General features: G+C 42.1%; 3 protein-coding genes across 3 annotated transcripts; all 3 read left to right on the top strand.

Moving 5' to 3' along the window:
• The first annotated feature begins 3,052 nt into the window (after positions 1 to 3,052).
• lamtor2 (late endosomal/lysosomal adaptor, MAPK and MTOR activator 2) lies at positions 3,053 to 5,862 on the top strand. The gene is made up of 4 exons (XM_062399832.1): positions 3,053 to 3,252; positions 4,606 to 4,768; positions 4,863 to 4,952; positions 5,243 to 5,862. The coding sequence occupies exons 1-4, from the start codon at positions 3,185 to 3,187 to the stop codon at positions 5,297 to 5,299; spliced, it is 378 nt and encodes a 125-aa protein (XP_062255816.1). The 5' UTR covers positions 3,053 to 3,184; the 3' UTR covers positions 5,300 to 5,862.
• A 526-nt stretch (positions 5,863 to 6,388) lies between these two features.
• On the top strand, positions 6,389 to 14,242 carry LOC133965355 (ras-related protein Rab-25-like). Its single transcript, XM_062399851.1, has 5 exons — positions 6,389 to 6,632; positions 10,286 to 10,481; positions 12,223 to 12,416; positions 12,620 to 12,700; positions 13,230 to 14,242. The coding sequence occupies exons 1-5, from the start codon at positions 6,596 to 6,598 to the stop codon at positions 13,346 to 13,348; spliced, it is 627 nt and encodes a 208-aa protein (XP_062255835.1). The 5' UTR covers positions 6,389 to 6,595; the 3' UTR covers positions 13,349 to 14,242.
• A 1,214-nt stretch (positions 14,243 to 15,456) lies between these two features.
• rab11al (RAB11a, member RAS oncogene family, like) lies at positions 15,457 to 26,747 on the top strand. Its single transcript, XM_062398814.1, has 5 exons — positions 15,457 to 15,805; positions 19,750 to 19,945; positions 20,933 to 21,126; positions 22,667 to 22,747; positions 24,975 to 26,747. The coding sequence occupies exons 1-5, from the start codon at positions 15,766 to 15,768 to the stop codon at positions 25,112 to 25,114; spliced, it is 651 nt and encodes a 216-aa protein (XP_062254798.1). The 5' UTR covers positions 15,457 to 15,765; the 3' UTR covers positions 25,115 to 26,747.
• The last annotated feature ends 1,038 nt before the right edge of the window (positions 26,748 to 27,785 follow it).

Genomic DNA, 27,785 nt, shown 5'->3' with positions numbered 1-27,785 from the left:
AGGTCTCGCTTACGTGTGGTGATATTATTATTTGATGTCTGCTGTCTCTGAAGATCAACAGATGGCGGTGCATCTCGGACCAGTTCCACTTCTTCACCACCTCAACAAAACACCATCATCATCAGCAGCAGCAGCAGCCCGAGCAGCAGCAGCAGCAGCAGCAGCCCCAGCACCAGCAGCAGTAGCAGCCCCAGCACCACCAGCAGCAGCAGCCCCAGTACCAGCAGCAGCCACAGCAGCAGCAGCCCCAGCACCAGCAGCACCAGCAGCACCAGCAGCAGCAGCAGCCCCAGCAGCAGCAGCACCAGCAGCACCAGCAGCAGCAGCAGCCCCAGCACCAGCAGCAGCAGCAGCCCCATCAGCAGCAGCACCAGCAGCAGCAGCAGCAGCACCAGCATCAGCAGCAGCAGCAGCAGCAGCAGCAGCAGCAGCAGCAGCACCAGCAGCAGCAGCAGCCGCAGCACCAGCCCAACTGTAGGAGGCAGCATCGGTCAGTCAACGATTCAACCTGCTGATGCAATGAGTTAGAATGTTTAACTTGAAGTTTGTTTTGTTGGTTTTCGCATTGCAGGGAATTTAAGGATTTGAAATGTTTTCAGCTTTCTCTGAAACCCATGTCAAAATTCCTGATGGTTAGTATTGTTTTTAAATTTAAAAATATCTTCAAAAACCATATTTGATTCATGCATTTCAAAATTGGCCCAATATAGACCAAACAGTTCTCTATCATCAACCAAAATAAGCAATAATTCTAATAGCTTTTCAGTCGCGTAAACTGAGGCGTTCAGTGTCATCTGCTCTTGTAGAGACACAACACATTCTTGTACTGCTGCATGTGTCATGTGACTACATACTTTATTCGCACCTTGCACTCAATGAGATACAACATGTTATTGACAGGCTGGGATTTGAATCCACCATGCCACATGCCTACACACCTTCCAATAACCTATTGACCTGTATCCTTCATCCTCAGGTGGACTCAGCTACCTGTCCTGCTTGTTAGACCTCCTCATGGGTTCACCCAACTTAATGGAGATGCAGCAGCATAGGATGTCCAACTCACAGAGGCTGTCGCAGACTTTGAGGAACCAAATGTACCGGAACGGGATGTCCAACCCAGACCTGATGTTACCAGGCATTTTCGACAACCCTGAGATTATGAGACAGGTCAGAGCAGAGCTTTCACGTTCATGTCCTGGAATATTTACATTGCACCGTTCAGCAGGAAAGGCATGGGGATGTCCAAGTTTACTTTTGTATCAAAGTCAATAGAAAATATTTGTATTCAGGAGGTCGGGGCTCTACAGGTTTTTAAGCTGATTTTTGTCTAATTGTCATTGAGCAGTTGCAGAATCCTGAAACACCTTCTACGATGATCAACCCCAGAGTCAGTCAGGCCCTCGAACAGAACCAACAGGGCCTGCAGATATTACAGACGCAAGTGCCAGGATTCGTGTCCAGGTACCAGTTACACCCGATTCCACATATTCTTCAAGCCTCCATATTTGTCTTAATCCATGAGTCCACTCAGGAAATAATCTGAATTTCCTTGTTCCTCATCTTTTTATTTAAATGCAAGCTATAATTATTATTTTTAAGGTGTTGGTGGAATTAAAATTATTTTTCCATAAATTGGAACTTCAGGGTGAACTACTGGTGTTTAGGGAAGGTGTTGTTGCTAAATACTAGCATGTTGTGTTCAGTTTAGGATCACTTTATATAATTATATGTTAATTTAAAGAGGGTTTACTCTCTCTAAGGTATTTAAAGTTGCTCTTCTTGACTGCTGCTATAAAGCTTTATTTTGTATTCATTTTAATGTATTCTTTCAACTCCAGTGTGCCTACTGGTGGTCTCACAGTCCCTCCAGCCGCAGGGGGCAGTGTCCCTGCACAGAACTCCCCCTCTGCTGCCTTAGCACCAGGATCCAGTCAGTCACAGGAGATGCAGCAGATGTTACAGATGTTTTCAGGCGGTGGAGCATCGGTAAGTTTAACCAGGATGCAACAACTTGTTGGTTTATTTAGAAAGATAAATCGATAATGTTGTCTGTAAATGTCACTTGCATTATACATATATACAGGTTCATACATTTTAGATTTTAATATTTCAATTCATATTTATCTTTTGTTTAAAGAGAAAGTAAAGGTTTTATGTAAATTACAGTTTACCGTAGGAGTACTGTAAATATAGTTAAAACCAAAAGGTAGTGTCAAAATATTAGGTCAAGATGTGTCTTCTCTCTCACCACACACTGATTAATCACAATCTCAAAGTTTCCACCTCTGTAAATAATAAGAATCAGACTCTTGACTCCGCCTCTTCCCACTCAGCTTCAGGAGCTGGAGGCTGGAGCCCGTTTTCAGCAGCAGCAGCTTGACCAGCTCAACGCCATGGGTGTCGTCAACCATGAAGCTAACCTGCAGGTGCTTACCGCCACAGAAGGGGACGTCAACGCTGCTGCTGAAACCCTGGAGGGTTTTGGGACTGGCGAGGGAGATTTACACATATTAGAAGAAGAATAGAAAAGTTTGAGACAAACTCTGCATGTCCACATTTCCAGCCACACCAAATCATTACTGGGGTTTCCAATTCTGCAAATTGTCTTCTGCTTATTCTGTTTAGACCTGTGTGTCCTCCTCTAAGCGATGATATAACTGTAGTTCTCTAGTGTTTTTCCTTATTGCTTTCACTCCTCACACTTTTTGCTTTAATTGATTTCGATGGTGTCCTTTACTCCCTTGCATCCCATTGTTTTGGCCAGCAAGTCATGATCCTGCAGCCCTGTGCATGTAATGACCGCCACCAGGTGTCCAAAATAATACTGCATGTTATCTGACCAAAATAATATGACATGGCAAAAAACATAAATATAGAAATACAATTTGATTAATTGATATGAAATATTGGACAAGGAGTGTCACACTATAGAAATGCTTCGGTGTCAAAACTGTTAGACTGAATATTTAATAAACACAATCAAGCAAAGCAAGAAGAAGGAAAAGGTTAAAAATGTCTTGCCTACAATTCCCACAATGCTGTGCACCCGGAACAGGAAGTAAACATCAGCTGACTCGCCTTCGTGTTGTTTTGAGTAGTTTTGTGTGACAAGTTGTTTAGTCTCTTTAAAAACACATTACAAGTTAATTTGTCTTCGCTGCCTGTTCGTCCAAGTGAAGCTATGTTACGACCCAAGGCGCTGACGCAGGTTCTGAGTCAGGCGAACACTAACGGAGTCCAGAGCACCCTGTGAGTACGGCTAGCTAGCATGTTACGCTAGCTAGCGGCATGCTAACTAGATGCTAATTGACAGGGGAGTTACTTTGTTCTTTTTGACAATGAACCATGTTGTTGCTGTGACTTTGGTTTTTCCTGATACTCGCAGAAAACATACAGTTTGTTTTAACATCACCGGTGAAGAGGCCGCATCTTCTCCCCGGAGAGATGGAGCCACATCCCGGCTAATGTCTCCACCATCGAGCCGACTCATGTTCATAACAGTGACCCCGGCTGATTCTATATTAAATTATAGCGATGCAGTTACAGGAACATGTCATCTTATGTGCTTTAGTAGATAGTACAGCAGCGTGTTTGTATTCGTGTGAGTGAAACTACTGTTCCTCTGGGTTAACCACATCCTCTTATGGCATTAGCTCAAAAGGCACCTCGTGACTTTGGGATTGTTTACAATGGAAAGTACAAGGATTCTGAGGTATCTCGTTAATTAACCATAACAAATATAAAATTGATCTCTTCAATTGAGAAAATTACTGATTGTTGTATCTCAGGTGAATAAAGTATTTCCTCTGTAAATCATGGATCTAACTGACTAGCTCTTATTGTTGATTCATTGATCTGCCATGAACGTTGTATATTATCGACATATCTTATTTTTAAATGATTTTATTCCCCCCTATTTTTATTCTTTTTCGTACTTTCACTCGCTCTCTGGTCGACTTCATTTCGACCATCTCCTGCTACGACAGGTGAAATTCCTGGCGTGGGTGAAATAAAGTGGATCTTCTCTGTCATCGATAGCAAATATTGAATTGAAAAGTCAACATCATCATTTCTTAGAGGTTCATTTGACGTCTTAAAATTCCATCTTAACAAAACAGCCTCAAACCCGAAATATGTCCAGTCTAATGTTAATGGAAAAGAAATCGTCACATTTGAAAAGCTGGAAACTGAGGTTTTGTCGTTTATTGATCAGACTTCTGACTAAATACACATGAGGGTTATTTTGTCAATTTAAAATATCAACACACATTTATTTATTTGTGTCTTGTTGCCCGGTTTTGTTCAAAATACTCTTGAAACTCTAAGCTCATTGGGTTCCGTGACATCACATTATTACTTTTGACTTGCATCAAATAGAATCATAATTCATAAGAGTTTTCCTTGTTTCATTCATAGTTCAGTCAGTCTGACATCACTTTATATATAATACACACTTTGATTAGATTGCGAGCGGTGAGTTCAGGTACTTTCCTTATTCCAGCTCTAATGTTATTGTTTGGTAACTTGATGAAGAGATGTGTAATAATGAACAACTGCACAGTCTGTGGTCGGATCTAACATCCATCTTTACATGTTCACCAGCCTGCTGAACAACGAAGGTTCCCTCCTGGCCTACTCTGGGTATGGGGACACTGACGCACGAGTGACAGCTGCCATCGCAAGCAACATCTGGGCTGCGTACGACAAGAACGGCCACCAAGCCTTCAATGAAGACAAACTCAAATTCATACTCATGGATTGCATGGTAAGAAGCACCGTCCTCCATGACCGGTTGATTTGTTCTCAGTGGAGTGACGAGTGGAGCTCTGTGTGAGGATTCTCTTCTTTTCTCTCCTCAGGAGGGACGAGTGGCCATCACTCACGTAGCCAACCTGCTGCTGTGCATGTACGCCAAGGAGACAGTGGGCTTCGGAATGCTTAAAGCCAAGGTGAGAGTGTTGGCACGTTAGCGATCTTTAAGTCACTGTACAACCACTGTGCCACTGCCACTTGTATGCTGTTCTCTATATTCATTGTCTTCTGTACTTGCCAAGCTCTTTTGAAATTACTGGTCATACGGGCAATGTTGTGCTGACAAACAAAGATACCAAACATTGGCTAGTAAACAAGGCAAACTCAAAAGCCCATAAAAACAGCCTAAATAGCCCAGGAGTATTTGTGAAAGTCACATTTGAGAAGCTGCAATGATGAAATATTTTGTATTTTGTCACGTTTATAGGCGGAAGCGCTGGTGCAGTACCTGGAGGAACCACTGACTCAAGTGGCTGCATCATAGTGAAGAAATGTGCATTACTTCCTTCTGCCTGGAAAAGAAAGCATCATGTGATGTGACATTCATGGACTTCTGTAACACAAAGTGCTTAGTGCATATATATATAAGTGAGTGAGTGAGTGAGTGAACATACGTGTGCGTGTGTGTGTGTGTGCGTGCGTGTGTGTGCGTGCGTGCGTGTGTGTGCGTGCGTGCGTGCGTGCGTGCGTGTGTGCGCGTGCGCGTGCGCGTGCGTGTGTGTGTGTGTGTGAGACGTGTGTTGAGGGGGATATTCAGTGTATTTATAATCATGGTATTGATGCATCTAACAGCTTGTGTGAGGTTTTTAACTGTTTGTCTTCACTTAGTTTTGTCGTCTCTTAAATTCCTCTCAGTTTGTCAATAGGACTTTTGTGTGGATGACTGCTGAAATGATTCCGCTATCAGCTGCTTTCACTGTTTATAGGCTTTTTCACTGTTATACAAAAAAGTGGCCTAACAGACACATTGTGAGCTGTATGGAAAGTTCGTTGTACACGTCCGCAGCAAATCTTAAACCTGTCAAATAAAAAAATATTGCATTAATATTTGTAGTCCTGTTTTTGGTGTTTATTCTCTGAACTGACTGGTTGTGGGTTTTTGCATGTGAGCACAAAGAAGGAGAGTTAAGTTTCCAAAAAGCTGGATTGCTAGGATGAGGTGTGAATGTATTCTCTGATACATAATACATTTTTAGGTTTTATGTGCTTAAATGCCAAAATGTAAACACCATAAGGAAAGTTTAGATAAATCTTATATCGCAGTTAAAATGTTTTGAATTGATTGTTATTGCAAAACCATTTTTTGGGGCAGATACCACAAACTGTATTTCAGGGTTTAATCTTCCTCATGATTCAGCAGGAAGATTTTTTCTTTTACTTTCTGCATGCAGTCGTTTGAATCGACCACCAGGAGGCACCTGAGAGTCCCTCTCAGGCCCAACCCTACCTGGGAGTTGTGTTACCTGTCCAACCTGCCCTGCACCGGCTCCATTACTAGGACACACCTCCATCTCTGCTCCACCACTCCCTGAGAAAAACCCCGCCGGACCGCCTTCCTGTGAAACAACCTGGATACACATGTCCTGTCCAAACAAGCCAGTGTTCTGTGAACTCAGATAGGGAAGGGTGGTGAAGGGCAGAGAGCTGGAGACTGGCATTCATGTGTCGGAGCAGTTCCTCTGTTGATCTGAGAGGCAGGTTGGCTTTGGTGTGAGTCAGTGTCATCTTACATCTGGAGACAGCAGTGAAGTGCGGTGCGGCTGCAGTGAATGGACAGAACATGGGGTCAGATGAGACCTACAACTTTGTCTTTAAGGGTGAGTGCATGTGTTGATCTGATCCTCAGGGACATCCCTGCAGCTTTTTAAGTCTCTGTCTGTAACGCTGATTTGCCCTTGAAATTATACTTCCTTGTTTATTAACGTGTTAATCAGGCATTTAGTGCAGCACAGTAGTTCCTTCTGAAATGCAGCAGCTGAAGGTGCCAGGTGGCTCTGAACAGATGTGGAAAAGGAAGGTGTTGGGTAGGAATATTGATAAAAGGCACTGGACAGATGGAAAGCCGGTGAACAGGGAAGTCAAATCAACATAAAGTAAGTGATGCTGAAGTCCAACAGGAAAACAAAATATGAAGACGGTCAAGTTTGTTGTATTTACATAAGCCACAAGTCAATAATGTCCCTGATTCAATTCCAGAGGCAGACCCCCCCCCTCCACCTCTCTGTCCTCATATGTCCTCTCCAACTCTACATTCAATGGCCGATATTTTACAATCTATATAGCATTTTAAAACTTCACACAATCTTTGTTAAATACATTATACATTATGTACATATACAATTACACATTGTTTTCTGACAGGTGTGGTACATGCAGGTCAGGCTATATATATATATATATAACATCGGCCCCGAAAAAACATATCCGTTGGTCTCCAGTGTGAGGTGTGTGTAAGATAACTTTTAACTTTCGCTAGTTAGCTTAGCATAAATCCTGGATTCAGGGATAACCAGACAGAAACCAAGTTCTGTCTAAAGATTGACTGAATGACCTCAGTCAACCGGTTGGGGATGGGGTCGGGTCAGGTCTTGAGAAGAACTCACAATATTTGTACCAGTTTCCCAGTGAATGATTCATGGATCTCAATGGATAATCTCAATCATATTCAAGGAACCGTTATTTATCAGCGTCCGCAGGTTGGGGGAGCTTTACTGAATTTAAAGGGACAGTTGGGTCCTGGCAGAGGTGTGTCCTCCACTGAGTGCTGTTCGAGTTCAGGTTATCACACCACTTTCTTTTGTTTATCTCTAGTACAAGGACTACATTGTGTTGGATTGTTTGGCCCTGGCAGATGTACGTGTGACTGAGGGACCTTCTGTTCCTTGTTTGATTCGTACAAAAACTCAAAAGCGACATGTTGGGGGTTTTGCGAGGAGTTAATGTGTGGGAGAAACCTCAGGAGGAGGAGGAGCGACAGAGGAGGGATCTCTCCTCCGGCCTGTGAAGACTGAATTCTCTAAACCGACTGCAATCATTGAATAAACTCGCTCACTGATGCAGTGCTCCTGGTAGCGTTTGTTATCTCAAAAGTATGTGCAGGATTTCATTCCATCCAGAGAATCACTGATTGCTCAGAGAAACTAATCAGTAAAATCTGATTGTGCGATGTTTGCTTGGAATGTGAACCTGCAGACTCGTCCCTCCGTGTAAAGTACCTGGACTTACTGAGGAAGGACTCTGCTAAATTAAGTCCTACTGCTGGATTTCCTCCTGAAGGTCATGAAAACAAACTAAAGGAAAATTGAATCCTCACCGCAACGCATCAAGTTCGTCCCGGCTTCTTCAGAAAACCAGTCCACCGTAAAGTGGGATGGCCTATTGTCCTACATCCCCATAGAAACCAGGGTTATTGTTTGCATAAGAAGTTACTCAGTCGTTGAAGAGAGGAGGAGGAGAACAGACATTCTTACCCGACACACTGAGAAAAAAAACCCTGCAATGAAGTGATCAGTTACCTAAAACAGACGAAGTAGAAGAACTTGTAAAACATTCTCTGCTGTGACCTCAGACGTCTGGTAAAACATTCTGCAATTCAAGAACTGGGGATAAGTCATTTGTGTTTTAAGAGTGCAGCTTTATGGGAATCAACAGATGTTCAGGGAAAAAAGAAGAGCCAACATATTTTTTTTGCATTTGGTTCTAAGAGAAGCGAGGAAGGGATTCCTAAACTCAATTTGAAGTTTGTCCCCGGCCTTGGATGCAGTGATTGAGAAATGTTCCCTCTGCTGAAGAAGATCATGTTTTGAAGTGGCAGTCCGATCCCTAAATTAACCTTGAGTTTGTTTTCTTTACTCTTCTTCTTTTCTTTCAACTAAACCTGATACCCAACAAGAAAAAGTAGTCCTTAATCGTTTCTGAGAAAAGATGAAGATCAACAGTCGGCATTTATCTGAAGATTATATCCTCCAGTGGTTGAAGAAATATCCAGGTCCTTCACTTTAAATAGTATAAATACCACAATGAACAAATACTCAAATACAAGTTATACTCCTGCACTAAAAATCTCTTTCAAGTATCAGACACCAAATGTGTTTAAGAGTCAAATTTGGATGACGTCCTTATAGGTATTGTTGTATAATTCATATTCATACAGTATTATTGGAAAAATGATTACCAATTCATTTTTGTCCACATGTAAAACTATTTTAATGTTGTCAATGCTGAGCTAGCCTAATCTAGCCTAGCCTAGCCTATCCCAGTCTATCCTAGCCTAACCCATCCTATCCTTTCCTAGTCTATTCTAACCTATCCTAACCTAACCTATCCTAGCCTCACCCATCCTTTCCAACCCCAACACAATGTAGCCTTGTTTCAGTCTCGATGATAAATTAAACTAATTGTTGCTTGGATTATAACCTCAGTGTTTTCGAAATCACACGCCTCAGTAATAAACTGTCACTGTGTCTCAGATCTAATCAGCAGTCTGTTCCTCACAGCCTGATCTTACTTTTCTATATGTGCCAATTAAACCAAGCCCTCTTTCTCTGTCTGAGTCAGTAACGAGTGAAACCCAAACATTAGTCAATCAGATAAAAGGGTTTGTCCGGGTTACTTCCTTTCCCGTTTACTCAGGAGGTAGGTTTCTGTGATCAAGGTTTGAGGAGGTAGCAGCTCAACCTGTTTCCTCCTCATGAGGCATCACCTGACGTTCCCAGGCCCTGTGTTATCTCCTGAAACCAAAGGATTGATTAAGAGGAAGTTACCTCAAAAAAAGTTTCCAGGAGAAATAGTGTATTATCTGCAGTTCAGGGAAAATACAAAATAAGACTGGGAGAAAAAAACATCAATAATTTTTTATCAAATAGCAATATTATAAAAAGCTCAATATAGTTATACAATACTTATGTACTGTGTAAGCACAGTGAAGAGACATGACACATAATGCATCTTTGTCAGGTTAGTAAATTGTTTTGCTGTTTATATAGTGTTCGTTATTCTTTGCCTGGAGTGTTTAAAACTATATCTTTCACTCAGGATCAAAAAATCATAGGACATTTATTTGTATTATTATCAATTTAATTCAACAATCTAGAGTTTTCTGTTACATCCCACATAGTTCTCCAGAGTTTTGTGCAACATGTCCTGTCTGCACAACTGAGTGGAAATAATTAGGGCAGCTTATTTGCCACCAGGGCGTGTGTCTGTTTGTAAAACAGGACAACAACCACAATGGAGTAAGGAACCTCAGTCCCATGCAGCCACAAGTGTTGATTCATGGACCAACCTTAAAGAGACACACCTAGAATAAAAGCCCTAGTTTATATGGGCTTTAAGTGATGATGTGGTCAGGATTGGTCCATATTTGTTTTGTCTCAGACACACTGCATTAAGTTTTGCAACAACCAAACCCTGACACCCAAACCTGGAGCTGTGATTAACATGCCTGTGTGTGTGTGTCTGTCTGTTCCAGTGGTGCTGATTGGTGAATCTGGTGTAGGAAAGAGCAACCTGTTGTCCCGCTTCACCAAAAACGAGTTCACCAATGACACTCGCACAACGATCGGGGTGGAGTTCAGCACACGGACGGTGCAGTTCAGCACCTTCACCATCAAGGCCCAGATCTGGGACACGGCGGGACTGGAGCGATACCGGGCCATCACGTCTGCGTGAGTCCCAAGACCCCATCACAGTTTTAAAACAAATTCATATATATCCGTGTATCCACTATCCCACACTCACATGGTATAGAAATAATTGTCTATAACAAAATCTGTATCTCTGGTATTGGTGTAAATTTCCATTTTGAAACACACAACAGTGATAGACCCATTTTTTGTATTAGCCATGAAACAATAATGTGTAGAGCACATTTCATCAACTTGGTAATTCAAATTGCTTTAAAAGAATAATAGAAAGCATCCCCGCAAATTGTCAAAGCAACATCAGACAAATCTAAAATTGGTTTAAAAATAAATGAAAGAGTAACATAGAAAAGTAGCCATACAATAACAAATCAAAAAAAGTAAAAGTTACAGGGCAGTGTCAGAAATCAGTAATTATTTGATTTGATAAAAGACTTTGACGTACAGCAGACTCGTTTTAAATTAACTGAGAGGACACAAAATGCCAGCACGTCACAACAACAGGGAGACAGACTTACAGATTCACCTGTAGACAGAGAGACACTAAGTCCAAACGTAAAAAATACACAAAGGAGCTGAGCCGAAGCACAAACAGACACAGAGCACTGAACAGCAGCTGGAGGTGCGACTGAGGAAACACAGTGAGGGGACTGGGAGCACAGAGACTAAACACACAAGGGAGGTAAACATGTTGGGATAATTGGACACAGGTGAAACACAAATGGGGCGGGTAAATAGACAAAGACAGGAAGTGAAACATCCAGGCGCACAAGGTAGGAAATATCAAATTAAAACAGGAACTAAAAAGCAAAGAAATTTAAACCAGGACATTCTGTTTTTTTGTTGGACTCAGTTTTGACCTCTGAAGTAAATATGAAGCAGCTGCTACTCGTAAATTAGCTTAGCTTAGCATAAAGCCTGACGTTTATCTGAACGCTCAGCGCTCTGTGTGTCTCTTCTCTGTGAGGGTACCCCTGATTCATTTTTTTATTTTCTTAATTAAACTGGGAGGATTGACGGTGTGGAAACTGGTTTTAAAACAAAAGAGGCGTGTCAGTTTTATATTTAAGACACGAAAACAATTCCGAGGACATGCCACACGGCTGGATTAGCTCTTTTCTGACTGCTTAGCTTCTGGTGTAATTACCTACCGACTTATTCCACTATGCAAATTCCCATTCCCATGGAATTTCCAATTTGTGCTGTAACAAGCAGCTAAAACCTATTAAAGTGGAATTAATTATGCTGCTGGTAGAGTGGGGCAGTAATGTAATAGTGACGGGTGTATGGATCGGTTCATGACTTCAGAGCGATCGCCAGTCTTTATAAGACAGCGGGAAGAACTGTTTATTCAGTGAAGATGTGGCGGTGGCCTAAAGCTGCTGTAATCGATATTGTCTTTTCTTATTTAGTTTTTCGTATGACATGTGATATCTGTTAGTGCAGCTTTTACTCTCGCTGCCCTCAATGTGTTGTTTTGGGTCATGGCAGCTAAAAATCCACTTTTCACTTCCTGCCCAGCAACCAAAAGCTGACATACAAAGTCTAGAGTCATGTGAACATTGACATTTCAGGTGTTGATATGGGGGAACAAAACCGGAGCCAGGAGAAGAGTAGAAATTGGACTTAAAACAACATCAGGCATATAATGTTTTACCTACTGGGAATCGCCTGCTCTTGTGCTGTGTAACTATGGTGAGCAGATACGTCACCTGAATAACAACCAGCAGCGACCTTACAGTAAAAGTCTATCTCCTCCAAACAGGTACTACCGAGGTGCTGTTGGCGCCCTGCTGGTCTACGACATCAGCAAACACCTCACCTATGAGAGCGTGGAGCGCTGGCTGAAGGAGCTGTACGACCACGCTGACCCCCACATCGTGGTCATGCTGGTGGGCAACAAGACCGACCTGGAGTCCGAGAGGTCGGTGCCCACCGAGGAGGCCAAAGACTTCGCAGGTATAAGTGTTGACAACCTGTTGAAAGTCACTGTGATGAAATAAATGAATGATCTTACAGAATGAACATTTGTCTGCTCGCCAACAGATTTTTCTCGTTATTCTAATTTGTGATCAAAGATTATGTGATGTTTTTTCATTGGACCCAATTTAAAATGGGATTTAAATATTTATAACTAACGTTGTTTATTTTGTGTCATCCAGAAAAGAAAGGTATTTTGTTTCTGGAGACGTCAGCCTTGACTTCAATTAATGTGGAAGAAGCATTCACCAACGTCCTAGAAGGTAATTTATTTTTATGTATCTAGCATTTTTCCCTACTTTATGATTACCCACATATGCGCTCCCTTAAAGTTGATGTTTTTAATAACTTCCCCTTCCCGTCTCTCCTCTATAAACGTATTGTATGTTTGAATAATTTAAATCAGAGCCATAGAGCATCATCTCCTCAGAACATTAAGGTTTAGAAAGTCCACATCAGGACAGGGTTAGAATAACATGACCTGGTCGACCTGAAAGCTGATTGGTTAAGACATGTCTCAGATGGATATATATGACTTTAAGCTGCAGTACACAGGTTTGATTCCCAGTTGGCCAGACTGTTCTCGTCCTCTCTCCCCCAATATTTCCTTTCTTAATCCAAAAAGGCCAAAACAAATAGTATGACCTTTGGAACTGGGGGTTTTCTTAGGAAGCTTTTTGATTGGCTGCTTCGTGGGGAAATATCTGCTGGATATTTGTTGTAGATATTAAAACTTCTTCCTCAGCAGGCACATTGTCACTAAATGGAATATTTTCGTTTTTCTTGCATCAGAGATTCATAAGAAGGTGAGGAGTAAGGAAGTTGTTCGAGGCTCCATCAGCGCCGTGTCCCTGAACAGCTCCAGAGCAGATACCACAGAGGAGAGTAAACCCTGCTGCAGGAACATCTAATCCCACCTCCATCCTCCAGGAGACCCCAGGATGGATGGGTGATGGGTGAACTCCTCGTTCGCCCATCACCTTGTGCTGGAGCTCGAGGCCATGCAACGATGCAAGCATACTGACAGTCCTGGCTTCAGTGATGCCATTTTCAAATGATGAAGTCGGACAAACTGCACGGTGCTGCATTCAAAAGACGATCAATAAAACGAATGTAGCTGGACACCAGCATCAGTCTTTTACGAGTCCCTGCTGTCCCCTGAGTGTAGGTCTCATAGGTAAAACACAACTTTGTTACCTATAAGATGATATCTTTATATCATGTGCAGAAAGCTGGTAACATCATGGCATGTTTAATACTTTAAAAGACACGTGACTTGTTTTTGTTCATGAGCCATGATGATGCGGAACGTGTTTTATTGTGGAAAATATCAACTCTACTGCTCGATGTCATGTTTGCAGCTCTACTGTTTGGACCACATATTTCTTTTGTTTTACTTTATAATCGATTTCAGTGCATATAATGGTTTATCTAGACAACAAACATGGTACAAGTATTCGTATCTCATGCATGTATAATCCCACATTTCAAGATCTGTATCTAATATTAGCATCTTCTATTTTCTTTTCACTGTTACAGCCAAAGAGTTTGCGTCTTAATACTGAACTTTGTGAGATTTGTTGTGTGCTTTAAGCGTCGCCTTTAAAGATGCATTTCTGCTGTTTGGAATATTCAAAGACTGATAGACTTATAGGTTCTTAACTTGTTTTCAACGTTTTTGAAACCAAACACCAGCAAAGTCAGAAATTACTTAACCTGGTCAGTTGTCATTGCTTGTATCCTGATTGTTTTTTTCTGTATCTTTGCATTAAATTCTATTTTTCTCAATAAAGATTTATTCAAACACAGAATAGCCTTTTACTTACAGGAACTTGAATAACTGGGAACGGTATCATCCTTAAGAAAAAGAGTTCTAACATCAATCACCTTGCTTATCTTACATAAAGCCACTAAACAAACAGTACATGCAATTCAAGGTGACCTGCAGGTGCTGTATGCTCCACTTGACTGGTCACCTTGAATTATTTGCGCCAAAAGGAAAGAGAAAAAGAAGAAGAAGAAGGGAGATCTGAAAAAGTCTGGTTATGGAGTTACTTATTTGATGCTATACAAATGGGGTTAGGGTTAGAGAAGGAGAATATGGGACATGGCTGCACACAACCACCAATAAACACACTCTGGCTCCAAATCACGACTGCACCCGTAGCTAGAATATTTTATTGCTTAATTTTTGTACAATGGTAGGAAGTGGAGACGTGTCATCCATCTTTATTTAACATCTTGGCCTTCAATCTGTTCAAATTAAAGTTCAGACACAACTAAAATGTCTTAATAAATACATAAACAATCCACTAGATAGTTTGGAGCCATTTCCTCGGGTCGATAAAATAAAGTGCAGGACGAATATTATATATTTATGCACTAATCACTGTCAAAACATAGAAACATGTTATAATCCTAAAACTAGTGTGTCCAGTTTCTCTACTTAATTTTGAGCACTCACCCAGAACCTGAGCCTAGATGTTTAACCTGTTTTTTTTATATAAGGGTGCGTAGGACTTTATTATAGTGGATTTTAGTGCCATATATAATTGAATATACATATGCATATATATTAACCGGCAGAATAAAGACATTTGCAATCTTTTATTAATTTATTATAAGCTCATCAGATGCTTAAAAACTTAAAGTGCCACTTCTCTAGCATAAATGAAATTACAATCACTTTCAACGTACAACCTTCAACAGTAAAATCATAAAATCATAAATTACCTACAGAATATTTATTAAACATATTTGAAATCAGGTTTGAATCATGATAACACCAGTAAACAAAGAAAAGTGACTTTGTTTTGACAGACAGTTTTTCATGTTGTACCTGTTGAGGCTCGGAGCCGCACACGTCATCCCCACTGGGAGGGGGAGGGGGAGCCCTGAGTGACAGTGGCGCAGGACCAATCGCGTGAGAGCCAGTGACAGGTGTCGGTCAGCCGCCCGCCAGTGGGAGCGCAGGAGGGGGAGGGGCGGGACTAACAGGGGGGGGTTGGCGTGACGTCGCAGCCTCTGTGCCATCGAGTGACAGAAGGTGAAGAAGAAGAATAGGAGGACTCAAGTTTCCGGCTTCGACACTGACGCCAGGTACCGACGGAGGAGTCGCATTCTCGTGCCCAGCACCGACACCGACAGCACAGCGCCGTCCGTCGTTCGAGCCCGCGGGAATCTGCGTCGTGTCCGCGGACATATAAACAGAAAAGTCCGCCCCGTGCCTCGGTCTCTGTCGCAGCTGAGAAGGAAACACGACAGAAGTTTGTCCCCACTCGGATCGAGCGTCCCCCACCCCCCCCCCTCTTCACGACGAGGAGGCACGATGAGTAACCGGGAGGACGAGTACGACTATCTGTTCAAAGGTGAGTGGAAGTCGGGTTCCTCTCGAGGGGAAAGTCGCGGAAACACCTGTTAGCGAAAAGAAACGGGGTTCGACGTGAAGGGGCCGGAGGACGTGAAGCGGCGCCGCGCGAACTTTGTTGAGTGATGCGGCTGAAGTTTGAGGGAAATGGCGTCACCGACCGTAACAGCTGAAGCAGGACTGCAGGGTCCAGGAGGCTTTTAAATATGTATAAGTGTGTGTTTGTGTGAGTGTGTGTCTGTGTGTGTGAAGCAGCATCAGCCGGGGAGTCGTCATCTCTGCAGGCCGATGATGCAACCACCCTGAGATGCTGGGGTCAACACAGGGGTCATCAACTGACACATCCAACTAGAACAAGTTGTGTTTTCATTGGGTTGAAGGAAACCAGTGTGTGTGGAGTTGTGGTCTTCATGGTTTACAGGAAATCACTTTTTACCATGGGTCCAAACACAAAAGGATTTGATCATCTTCAAAACCCGAGTATTCTCCGTCTCCGACTCCCTAAATGAGAGGTTTTACTACTTGTCCTTGTGTCATGTGTTGGTAACAAAAAGTTTCTGAACAAAGCAATTCAGATTAGCTTCTGTATTTTTCCTTTCAGTGTAAAGATAAATCCTCAAATAATCTTTATTGACGGCAACAAATGTCTGAGGTGTAACATGCAGATCTTTGCAGGTGGACAAAATCATCATAACATAACCAGAAGTAACCGTTCTAATAATTTGATCGTTTCCCAAGAAAGATTTGTCTTCCATCGTTCATGATAAAACACTGTCATTAGTGGCAGCCATTTAAATAGGCAACATATATGGATATTACAAATGCAGATTTTAGCATTTGCATAAAAATCATTCAGTTTTCATATTAAACAATAGTTTCTGACACTTTGTTCCAACATTTACACCAACTTCCTCTCCATAAAAGATCTAACAGGTGACATCTTATTATCAGAAAATAATGACCAGCAACTTCGATGATAGATTAATGGCTTTAATATTTTTCCAAGCAGCTTAGTGGGGAGGGGGGGGGAATGCCAACATCCTCTATTTCCTCTTAAATGAGTCATGTAAAGGTTTGGTTCTGCAATTTGTGATGTTTCATCGTGAAAAAGATTCATCAAAACAATCTTCATTGGCAGGTCTTTAAATAAGCACCGTGTTATATAGATACTAGAAAGCTTGCCTGGTGACCAGATCATTTCAGGCGGCACAAAGCGCAGAAACACTTAACAAAGTGTCCTCTACCAAAGATAAAGAATAGTGAATTTTCCAGTTTAGCAAACTGGCCCGAACAGCTCTCATTAGTTTTACCTTTCCATAAGAAAGGGGGAAATGATGTGCTCACGGCCTGAACAAATATAGAACACTAAACAAGTGTGTGTTGTCAAACTGGAAATACCTGCATGAAAAGTGTGTGTGGCCACAAAGAAGCCCTGTCTCACACAATAGGGAAGAAGAGATTTGCTCACTCACCCACTCACTGAACCTGTGATACAGTGACATGGTGACCAAATAGCAGATTTATCTGAATAGAGTGCTGCGGTGCAAGGACACTGATAAGGTGTCGGCTGGCTCTCAGGTTTTCACTTGAACAAGGAAAGAGCTAACGTTCTTGTTTTGGCTCTGCATTGTTCCTACAGCCTCCATTTTTACCCCTTGCTGTCGGACAGCATGAGTCAAGTTGTGTGTGAGCTCCCAGTGAGTCACATAAACCTTTATCCACCGAGGGAGACATGATCACCGGAAGCTGCGCTGCTGTCCTCCTTCCACGCGCAGCTCATGTTTGTGAAGCCTTAATACCAGCCAGGTATTTTCAGAAACTTTTTAAATGTCAGACTAAAGGCTTTACTCCCGTGTCATCCCTTTATTAACACCCACCAAATTGAGTAAGTTCTTTTAAAGCCAACGTTAAGTGGAAATATGAATTTTGAACTTCCTTAAAATCAGCACACATCCTCCTTCTTTAATTGAAGGTATATCTTTCCTGCTTTAGGTTTTTACACCGCTTTCATTTCACACAGAAGCAAATGCTGAAAAGGAGCACAGGCATTAATTTAATTCTCTTCATTCCAGGAGTCGAAGGCTTGGCTATGTTACTGGGAGCAGCGTTGTATAATATCTTAGGGAGGCGTCATATCTTTTAACCCGAAGAATGTAAAACCAACAAAAGGGTGAGTGAGTGGGTGTGTTGCGCAGCCATGATATTACCTGTCTGATGGCAACGGACCTAGAAATGGTTGCTTAATGATTTAAGTCCTCCGCCCAAGATCTTTTGTTCTGGACAAAATGGAGAGGAGGAGGCCCTACACTGTTGGAACATTCACTCCTCAGATGCTTCCCCATATTTTGATTATTTCAAAGTCCTAAAAAAAGTCAGCTCTTCAAGTTACTACTTGTGTCTGTTGCACCACAGCAACATTGACAACCTTTTAATACACACAGTTTCCCAACGCAAAGAGTAGCATTGCTTAAATGCATGTGTAGACACAGTTGCTTGGTTTGTTAACGCAATTTCAACATTCCATAACAAGTTCCTGTTTCCAAACGGCAGGCTGGTGTGTCAGTGGTGTGTGTTGGTGGGGTAGGTTCCCTCTGACACACTGACTCACCTGGCAATTATGGAAGTAGCTTTCTGACAAACAATCGCCCTATTAACGCCCCGGTTGTGTACATGTTAGGAGGAGACGCAAAATTAGAGCCTTTGTTTTTAGAGTCTGACTGATTTGCCGGTTGTTTCATAAAAAAATCATCCGCTAGACATATCGGTATCTGCGTTTTACAGAATAAACAGTGTTGGCTGTTGGAGATAGTGTCACTGGGAATCATTGTCAATTTATTAATATAATGGCAAATATATTTGTATCAGCCCCAAACAAATCCTTACAGGTCAGGCTCAAATCATCAAGTGTAGTAATTTACCTCTCTTACCTCCTGCGTCAATAAAAACCCATCTGAAGTTTATAGTAAACCAGCACAAGGTCTCTTTTTTTTTACTGGTGTAGTCCATGTAAGAGATGTTCGCAAATAAGAGATTTAAGTTTGTAAAATGGTGTGTCTGTTAACTGAAGCAATATGGAGGAGGGTTGATATATAACCACAGGGCAGACAGTACTGTGTGACTGCACGGGGGCTCAGTTTAAGGAGTTAATGTGTAAACGTTTATATACCAGCTTTGGAAACAGCAGGACAATCCACTCGCACCTATTGATTTGTACACGCATGTCTGGTGATCTATCGATGTCACGGTTCTCTCTACAGTTTTTCTTTAACTGATTTACTAAACATTCCATGGCTGGAAATCTGCAGCAACACACTGGTTTCACCTGGAATCACGTGTTTAATCTGCTTTTATTTCCTGAAAAGAGCAGGTGGTTCAAGTAGTTATTGTTCTCACTCGATGGGAGTCCCCAGAGTTTCTGCTCTGCTTTGGCCGGGAGCCACACATGAGCATTATTGGCGAGGCAGGTGATTTAAATGGAAATGAGAATCACATGATTTAAAAAAAAAAAAGAAAAGAAGACAACCCATGTTGTTCATTGTACGGCCTTTGTGTTTTTAATTAACCGTTTCAGCAAAGGCATGCTATGAATTCCCCTTTAAAGCTGCCGCCAGTACACTGTGCTGCTCAAAACACACTCATCAAATCATCATGTCTGTGTGTTTTCATTCTCTATGTACACACTGAAAATGAGATTCTGTTGAGTCATGTTTGTAGCCCAGTTCTTCATTAAAATGTCAAAAAAAGATAAATCTGTAATTTTCTTCACTTTACAGGACATTTCATTTTGATCCCCTTTTTAATTGTGTAAGTTCTGCTTAACCCATGACTATGCCTGTCTGAACAACGTATGATGAAGGAAAAGCACATTGCTCGTTCCCTAAATGCCACAATCCCATGACGAGTGTGTGCTAACGATTGGTGTCTTTCTTTGTCTGCAATCTGTAGTGGTGCTGATTGGAGATTCCGGTGTAGGGAAGAGTAACCTGCTGTCCCGCTTCACCAGGAATGAGTTCAGCCTGGAGAGCAAGAGCACCATCGGGGTGGAGTTTGCCACACGCAGCATCCAGGTAGAAGGCAAGACCATCAAGGCTCAGATCTGGGACACCGCTGGACAGGAGCGCTACCGAGCTATCACGTCTGCGTGAGTACAAGAGAGCGAATCATCAAAAGACCTGCTTCATCACACGTCCACAGATTTCCACTTCACACAAGTGCACGCTCCATTGAAGTCTTAATTGAATCCTGCACATATATAGTTCAACGGGCATCAGTTTGAACAAGGATGTTATCTATACAGAGCCATACCTCAGGTATTTGCTTTAAAGCAAAATAATGAAGAATTCTAAAAAGAGTTTGTTGGATTTCTTACGGCAGCAACTCTTTTGGTAAAGTAAGAGCAAGGGATCATGGGTAATACCCACCATTCAGTTGTGTTTAAGTTAGTGGGTGGGACGACACAATCACAGCTCCAGTCAATAGGTTGATAGACTTGTTTTTCTCCACATTGGAACCACTTAAAAGTTAACCTAACAGAATCAATCATCACATGAGGTAACTGTTACTCAGTAAAAGTTAGGTAGTGTTTTTGTTAAAACTGTCATTCACCATTCAAGCAGATGTACATTTTTAGATTCTTGAAACAACAGAACATCCTCTTTGGGATTAAATTAAATTTAGAATCAATCTTTGAGCAGCGTTATCATCCCTCAAAAAGCTAGAAAGAGATCACAGCAAGTGATAAAACTACAAAATGTACCTTTTTGCCTTGGGTCAGGAAGTGATCGGTTCATCAAAGCGTCCTCCTCATCTCATGGTCAAGTTCCCATCTCTTTATTCAACTCTTCTTGAGTCTTCCATGATGCGGCAGCCACCGGGGCACTGGCCCGTAGTTTGTCAAACACATGCAGACGATGAGGAAGCAGACAAATAATTTGAATCAGTGTTTACTTGTGTTATGAGGTTTGTGTGCAGTGGTTTGAGCCTCACTGTTCTATTTCTTGTGTTTCCGCTGCTGTTGCCGATTGAGATGTCAGCTGGCTGAGCCCCGTGTGTCTCACCCACAACGAATCATTAAATCAACAGGTTGCAACAAGAGCAAATTGTTAAATTTGGTTCTAATGTTACCCAGGTACTACCGTGGAGCAGTTGGAGCGCTCTTGGTTTACGACATCGCCAAGCACCTGACGTATGAAAATGCTGAGCGCTGGCTGAAGGAGCTGCAGGACCACGCAGACAGCAACATAGTCATCATGTTGGTGGGGAACAAAAGTGATCTACGCCACCTCAGGGCGGTGCCCACTGATGAAGCCAAGTCCCTGGCAGGTACTGTCCCCCTCATGGCCTTTTGTGTGAGAACCTACAGTAGGTAGCCTGTAGTGCTTGTGACTCTGCCTCATTAGATTAAGTTAAACCTCACCTAGTCGCTTTAATGAGCTCATTAAGTGGATTAAAACATATCATGTGTGTTGTTGACAGTCAAGTGTGCGCTGCAGTATTTTAACTGCAAGTCTTAACATGCTGATCCTCACTGGGAACACCCATGATAGAAATGTTTGCACTGCGATACTGTGCGTGAACGTGAAAACAAACTGGTGCACGTCACTCTCAAGTACGTGTTTGAGTGCATATTAGAAAGCACAGCGTTAGGTAAAAGGATTAGATTTAAATTAATTAAACTTCCATGTGTTTCTGCCCTTTGAGAATTTCAGCTGTGCTTCAGGGCAAGTTTGTTTTGCACAGCGAACATTTCAGTTAACTTAGATATAATTTTTTTCTGTGTGATTTGGATGTTAATTATTTTGTAGTGCCTGGGCCATGGTTTTCACTTGACCTTGAGTTTATCGGCTGGTGTTACACCTGCTAACTGAAGCGTGATTGGTCTGAATGCTAGAAAGTCAAACAGTCGAGTCTTGTTGATTCATGTGAGAGTAAAGAGTCATTTTTGTTTGTAGGAACGTTGGTACTCTCTGTTTGTTCTGATTTGTTTCCTTACACCACTGACCTAATCTATGACGCCAGATTTACATAAAGATCATGTGCCGGACCTGCAATGCAAAGTGTATGATAATGTGCAAGTAATGGGTTCTCCACCAAGAACACAATAGTGACAATGGGCCAACTGACGCCTCACTGATGCCACGGTGTGAGAATCATCCCCTCACCTGTGATTCTAATAATTCTTTGTCCAACTTACACTCTCAAACCTAAAGCTCTTCATTTTAAGTTGAGGAAAAACAGTAAATATATACTTGAGAAGCTGGAACTATTAAATTTTATTTTAATTTTTTTCACAAATGTGAAATATCGTCCATATCGTACAGTTCTAGGTGTTTCTGACTGTTACTAAGCACAAATTCCACTGAAAAAGTCAACTATTTTTTTTTCCTACCGTTTGTTATGGGCTTTTTTTTTCAAGGAAGACATTTTTAAATGTCACAGAAAGGAAGGCACAGATGTAACTATAATAAAACTAAAGATGGGTGAATTTCAAAGCACTGCAGTTGCAGGGTCCTGGTGTTGTAAATGCTGGCTGACTGTCACACTGTCATGTTTTACCCGAACATTAACCTAACATGGCAGGAAAATTTACAGTCTGTGACTAAATTAAAACAGACTAACTATACTCAAGTCTGTTAAATAGTTGTATTTTTGTATGAGTAATATAAACACTTATTCCTCCAATTAAAATCGTATAAGTTTGATAACAAAGCAGGTCCCTTTCCTGTGGGAGCCCTGTAGTGAGTGAGAAATGTAAAACTGAATCAGTGCAGTATTTAACATCTCAGTGTATTTATGAACGTTAATAACGATGAAGCCCTCTTATGATTAATTGTGGGAATGTGTGTGTCTTTGTGCTTTACAGAGAAGCATGGCTTGTCTTTCTTGGAGACGTCAGCGTTAGACTCATCCAATGTGGAGCTGGCTTTCCAAACCATTCTCACAGGTGAATTTCACATTTCTGTGCATGTTGTGTTGTTTTTGTTTGTGTGTTCATATCAAACTCCCACACGACCCTGAACAAAGGACAGAAAATGATGAATTGACCAAGTCACAGAATGAGACACTCCTAAAGCCAGTCAGTCATAACGCTGAGTGTTTAAGTGTAACAGGTATTGTTTTGTCCTCAAGTGTTCAATTCCCATGCGGACTTTACATAACAACTCCTCTTCTGCCACTAGATGGCAGCAAAATACATATAATCAGTCCTCTGTATCCATCACTAATGAGCCGTCTGTGGCAAGAGAACACTTGATCTTTTCTTTTAAGGTCAGAAATGTGAGTAATTGTCAAACTGAAAAGCCAATCAGCACTGGGGGAGAGCACCAATGAAGACAATCACCCGATGACCACTAAGTAATGATGTCTCTTTGTGGTCACAAATTCTCTTTGACCCCCTGAACCGGGTGCCGCCCCTCATTCGGGATAAAAACCTAAATTTGTAGTTGACATTTGTGTTTTGTAAATAAATGAAGTGTGTCTCAGATGAGTAGACGTCTGAGCGCTTTCCCCAAGAGGCTCTTAGCGACACCAACAAGTGTGTTTGATGTTGAAGATTTGGGAACATGGAGAGAAGAAAAGCAAATTGTTGTGACTATCGACCCCTGTAGCGCCTAAAGGGACAATCCAACAGAGAGTGGTTCTTCCACTTGAATTGCTGCAGGGGCTATCAGTCTGCAAGTGTGCGCCACTTGGCTGTTTGTAATCAGCTTCTGCCCAATGCTCAATTGCCCTCTCCTCCGCTTGAGCCAATCTGCCCACAACACAGCTCGGCAGGAATATTTCAGATTCATGGAAACTTTGGACCCACAAGCCCCATTGAGCTAATGGTGCTAATCAGCTCATTAAGGGATGAGAAGAAAGGAAGTCGGCGGTGCATTAGCAGGGAAGTAAGAGCTGAACTTAAGACCTAGTGGAGGAGAGGAAACCTCACATGTATAGATATCAGCAGCAGACGGATCGCGGGGCAGAAAGTGTCACGTTGTTTTGTTACGTCAACAACGTAATGAGTCGTGGTTTCACCAGCTGACGTGTCATGTCACAGTCAGACAGGTGCCCTGTTTTGATTTAAACCTTCTTGCTTCATAGGTAGTTTTTATTTCAGGAGTTATCTTCCACATATGGCTGCGGTCTAGAGTTGTGAAGAGAAGTGGCCGCGAGCACAATTAAAGCTGTTTTCAGACGCGATAACCTAGAGAATTGGGTTTTACGTTTGAAGAACACAGAGAATATGAGGGTCAGACACGTTCACAACAACAGGAGAAAATGTCAGAAACATTCAGGTGAAGGGTGGAGTCTAGGTAGATCATGCAGTAGAGAAAACATCATGTTTAAATTCCACAGCAGAAAGCAGAGGTTGTGGTTAACAGCACACTGACACTTTTAGAGATCAGTGTAATGAAGGGCCACTACAGGTGGACTAAGACCTTCGCTCCACCAGGTGAGCTGTTGGGCCCCTGACACCTCATTTTCATTCTGAGAAATATATTTATATGGTTTTGTTTGCTTTTGTTGTGTTTCACGTGAGCTCACTCAGACACTTCCTGGACATTTCTGTCAGGAACCTTTTCTCTAATTGAGCTACTGACTCAGCTCCTTCCTGGAGGTTTTAGGAAGATGTCTGGACTTCAGCTCTTGTCTTAAGCAGCTTCGGTTTGCGCTCCTAGTTGAATTGATCAGCCGATCACTCCAATGGCATCTGCTGTAAACCACAGAGTTCAGACATGTATAGAACCATTGAAGAATTCAATGATATTGAAGGATTAACAATTCAAAAGTTCACGTGTGTGTTTTTAAATGGGTGTTTTCTTCTAGATATGTACTTTTCCTTTGTGTGTAGTAGCATTAGCATGCAGGCTCACAAAAGCAAGTCACAGACCCATAATGTATTATATTTATGTAGTTATAGCAATTTTAATTTAAAAGGTATTAACTCCTGTAGCTGTGGGGTATGCCTCCTATGAGGCTGGGTGCTGCCACATGACATAACGTTGCCAGTTTAGGATTGAAGGAATCCTGCACTGCTGCCAGGAGTCTGGATAGAACAGTTGTTGTTCAGTATTGCCATGCTGTTTGTCTTTATCACAATATGTCCCACTGTTGGCTCAATACTGAGGCTAGACATTAACTCTCTTCTTTTCACCCCTCACTCCCTCTCTCTCTCCCCTCTGCAGCCATCTACAACATTGTGTCACAGAGGCAAATGTCAGGGCGAAGCGACACAGACTTTTCACCGGCCTCCAACGTAGTGCCCATCACGGTCGAGCCCACCCAGAACTCCAGCAGTAAGGGCGTCTGCTGCCAGTCCAACTAAGACCCCATCACTGACCACCTCCTTCACCTCCAGGCAAATGGAGAAAACGGACAGATAGACAAACAGTCGCAGGCAGAGGGGGAATGGAGAGACAGGTAGAAATGACCGTTTCACAGAGGGACACTGTGGTTGATTTGTCTATAGTCTGGTTAAGAAAAATAAAATAAAAAACAGTAAGAAGAGAGGGACCAGTGAAGGAGGGATAGTAAAGTGGATTAAATAAGGAGGCAGGGGGTGTGTGGTGGTTGAAAGAGGTACATGATTCGCATTGATTGAAAATCCAATTAAAAAACATGTAACTCATTATAAGGTACCTTTCTGTATCTCATCACAGTTTCTATCTTTGTAAACTGTCCTCCCTTTGAAAGCTCTACTTTACAAGCCAGTAAATGTTTTCCCTCTACCAGGATATTGGGCAATAAAATTCCACCTCTAGTAGACTGAACTGCAAACCGCTCTGTCGCCGCCGTCATTCCCGTTTACTCACCATGTAATAATATTTAGACATTAATGTCCCAGATGATATTTATTGAACACTAGTTTAAGGCTTTGTTTGGCCAAAAGGGTTTGTAATGTAATACAGGTTGGTTTAGATTTTCCTTCACTTTCCCTCACAGCAAAGTGAGCTCTCTTGCTTTTTGGTGCAGATGCTTGTAAGGGCAACTGTCCCTCGCTAATGGAGGGACAAGGGCTTCTATTGATTTTTATTTTTTATCTTTTAAATAAATGCACTGGCCGGAAATCGGTGGAAGGTGGTTGGTCCGGGACGTTTTCCACCAGGTCCCTGAGAGCAATAACATGGCTCCCCAGCAGTGACACAGGGTTTCTCTGTTGATTTGCTCCTGATCTTTCTTTGAAAGGCTCCCCTGCTGTCTGCACTGCTTTCTGAGTCATGCTCCTGGAAGCTTTGTACAGCATTAACTCTAAATGAGATTGGGTGACGGCATCACGAGAGGGTATGTTAACTGCCTTGAGTGTTGATGGCCGTTCGACCCCGGCTCAGAACCTTTTGGGTGCAGTGGGACAGAGAGCAGGGAGATTGGTTTAAATGCATGGACAACCCTGTGCTGCCGCTCCTGCTGCTTGCTAGCTGGGACGGATGGATGGGTGGAGGGATAATGTTTCAGGGGATGAGGTAGTGAGGGCACTCAGCCCTGCCCTGCTGCTGTGATCCCTGATGCACCAGAGATGGCTTGTTTTACTGTAAGTGAAATCCTCCACTGCCTGCTCACCTACTCCGCTCTCCTCCTGTCTCTGTCTACACTGTATGTAACTGGAACAGGACTCTGCCTTCTGGGATCTCCCTGACGCGTGCCCTCGCTCTCACTTGTCTTTATTTCCTGCGTGTGGAGGGGCGGGGGTTGTGTTCAGGAGCCAGGATTGGGTTTGTGGGGTTCTAATAGTTTTAATAAAGATGATATTATGTGGTAGCGTTAGGAGGGGTTTGATTAAATCCAAAAAGGTTAAGCACACAGACGGTGTTTATCCTGCTGATGTGTTTCCACATCAACACTTGACTTCTATCGACTTCACAGGTCTTGAACTGGGTGGTGTAGGTTAGGGCTTTTTAAACATTTATTCTAATATATGTATATTTGGACTGCATATGTAAAAATAAATCTCATTTGTTATAGCCTGGCTCTTCTCGTGTCTCTTGAAGATGTTTTTAAAAAAAGTAAAGGGTGCAAGTAACTAGAAAGGCAGAATTAATTGAATGAGTCATTGAGGTACCATGATTTCTAATCACATAATATTCATGTGGCTGCTTTATATAATTACATTTTTTTTTTTATCCCAATTGGGATTCAGTCAGAAGGTATTTGCTCATCATAGCTGAGATCACAATTTCAAATATGAAGAGAATCAGTTTAACCCCAAAAATAAAACTTTCAGTCAGGCATCATTTCATTTTTGTTTTATTAGAAACATTTACAATACATCTTGAATCTTGGAAAAATAACAAAGAACCAGAACTAGCATGGCGCAGATACAATAATAATAATAATAATAAAAATGTCTCCAAAAAATGTAATTCACAAAAAAACATGTGCTATAAGAAATAAACCTGCAATATCACATGCCTTGTACGGGCATGGCACACTGTAACAGAGTTCAAAAGACTTCTTTTTTTCCCAATCCATCAAAGTTGACGGTCAGCAACACGGGGCCACAGAGGCAGCCCTCTTCCACTGTTCACAGAGAAACTAACGCCAGGTGATGCTGGCCCAAAAACTAATGCACTACGACCACTATTAGACCGGTATGAAACAACTCTACTGTGCTGGAAAAATTGGAAACGCTACCAAAGACAAACTGTCAGATTGAATTGTTCTCTTTGGAAAAGGTTGCGAGTTTCACCAGCATGCACCGCTTCAGTCCTCATCCTCTACACGCGGCAGGACCTGAGCCGCTGTAGCGTTTGTTTTTTGTCAAGTTTTCTTTACTCTTACGTAAACTTCAAGTTAATTCCTTTGAGGTGAGGACAGTCTTTCATCACTGACGGGTAGCTGAGAAATACAAAAGCCAACTTTGTTTTTTGAAACGTGGGGACTGAAATGGTTTCTTTGCGTGGCTCCAAACTCATGTCAACTTTCCAAAGAGATCCCAACTATGCAAATCTACAGAGGAGAAACGGCCCAGGCTGCGCTGCGTTACAGGAGAACACAGGACC

This window comes from Platichthys flesus, chromosome 11, assembly GCF_949316205.1.
Source record: "Platichthys flesus chromosome 11, fPlaFle2.1, whole genome shotgun sequence".
Lineage (NCBI taxonomy): Eukaryota > Metazoa > Chordata > Actinopteri > Pleuronectiformes > Pleuronectidae > Platichthys > Platichthys flesus.
Note: the sequence above shows the minus strand (reverse complement) of the source record. Positions and strands in the feature narration are given on the sequence as shown.

Bases quoted from the DNA above. Each gene is read 5' to 3' on its own strand.
- lamtor2 (XM_062399832.1), top strand. From the start codon at position 3,185: ATGTTACGACCCAAGGCGCTGACGCAGGTTCTGAGTCAGGCGAACACT. The intron at 4,769-4,862 runs GTAAGAAGCACC...TTCTCTCCTCAG, and splicing joins TCATACTCATGGATTGCATG to GAGGGACGAGTGGCCATCAC. The intron at 4,953-5,242 runs GTGAGAGTGTTG...TCACGTTTATAG, and splicing joins TCGGAATGCTTAAAGCCAAG to GCGGAAGCGCTGGTGCAGTA.
- LOC133965355 (XM_062399851.1), top strand. From the start codon at position 6,596: ATGGGGTCAGATGAGACCTACAACTTTGTCTTTAAGG. The intron at 12,417-12,619 runs GTATAAGTGTTG...TGTGTCATCCAG, and splicing joins GGAGGCCAAAGACTTCGCAG to AAAAGAAAGGTATTTTGTTT. The intron at 12,701-13,229 runs GTAATTTATTTT...TTCTTGCATCAG, and splicing joins ATTCACCAACGTCCTAGAAG to AGATTCATAAGAAGGTGAGG.
- rab11al (XM_062398814.1), top strand. From the start codon at position 15,766: ATGAGTAACCGGGAGGACGAGTACGACTATCTGTTCAAAG. The intron at 21,127-22,666 runs GTACTGTCCCCC...TGTGCTTTACAG, and splicing joins TGAAGCCAAGTCCCTGGCAG to AGAAGCATGGCTTGTCTTTC. The intron at 22,748-24,974 runs GTGAATTTCACA...TCCCCTCTGCAG, and splicing joins TTTCCAAACCATTCTCACAG to CCATCTACAACATTGTGTCA.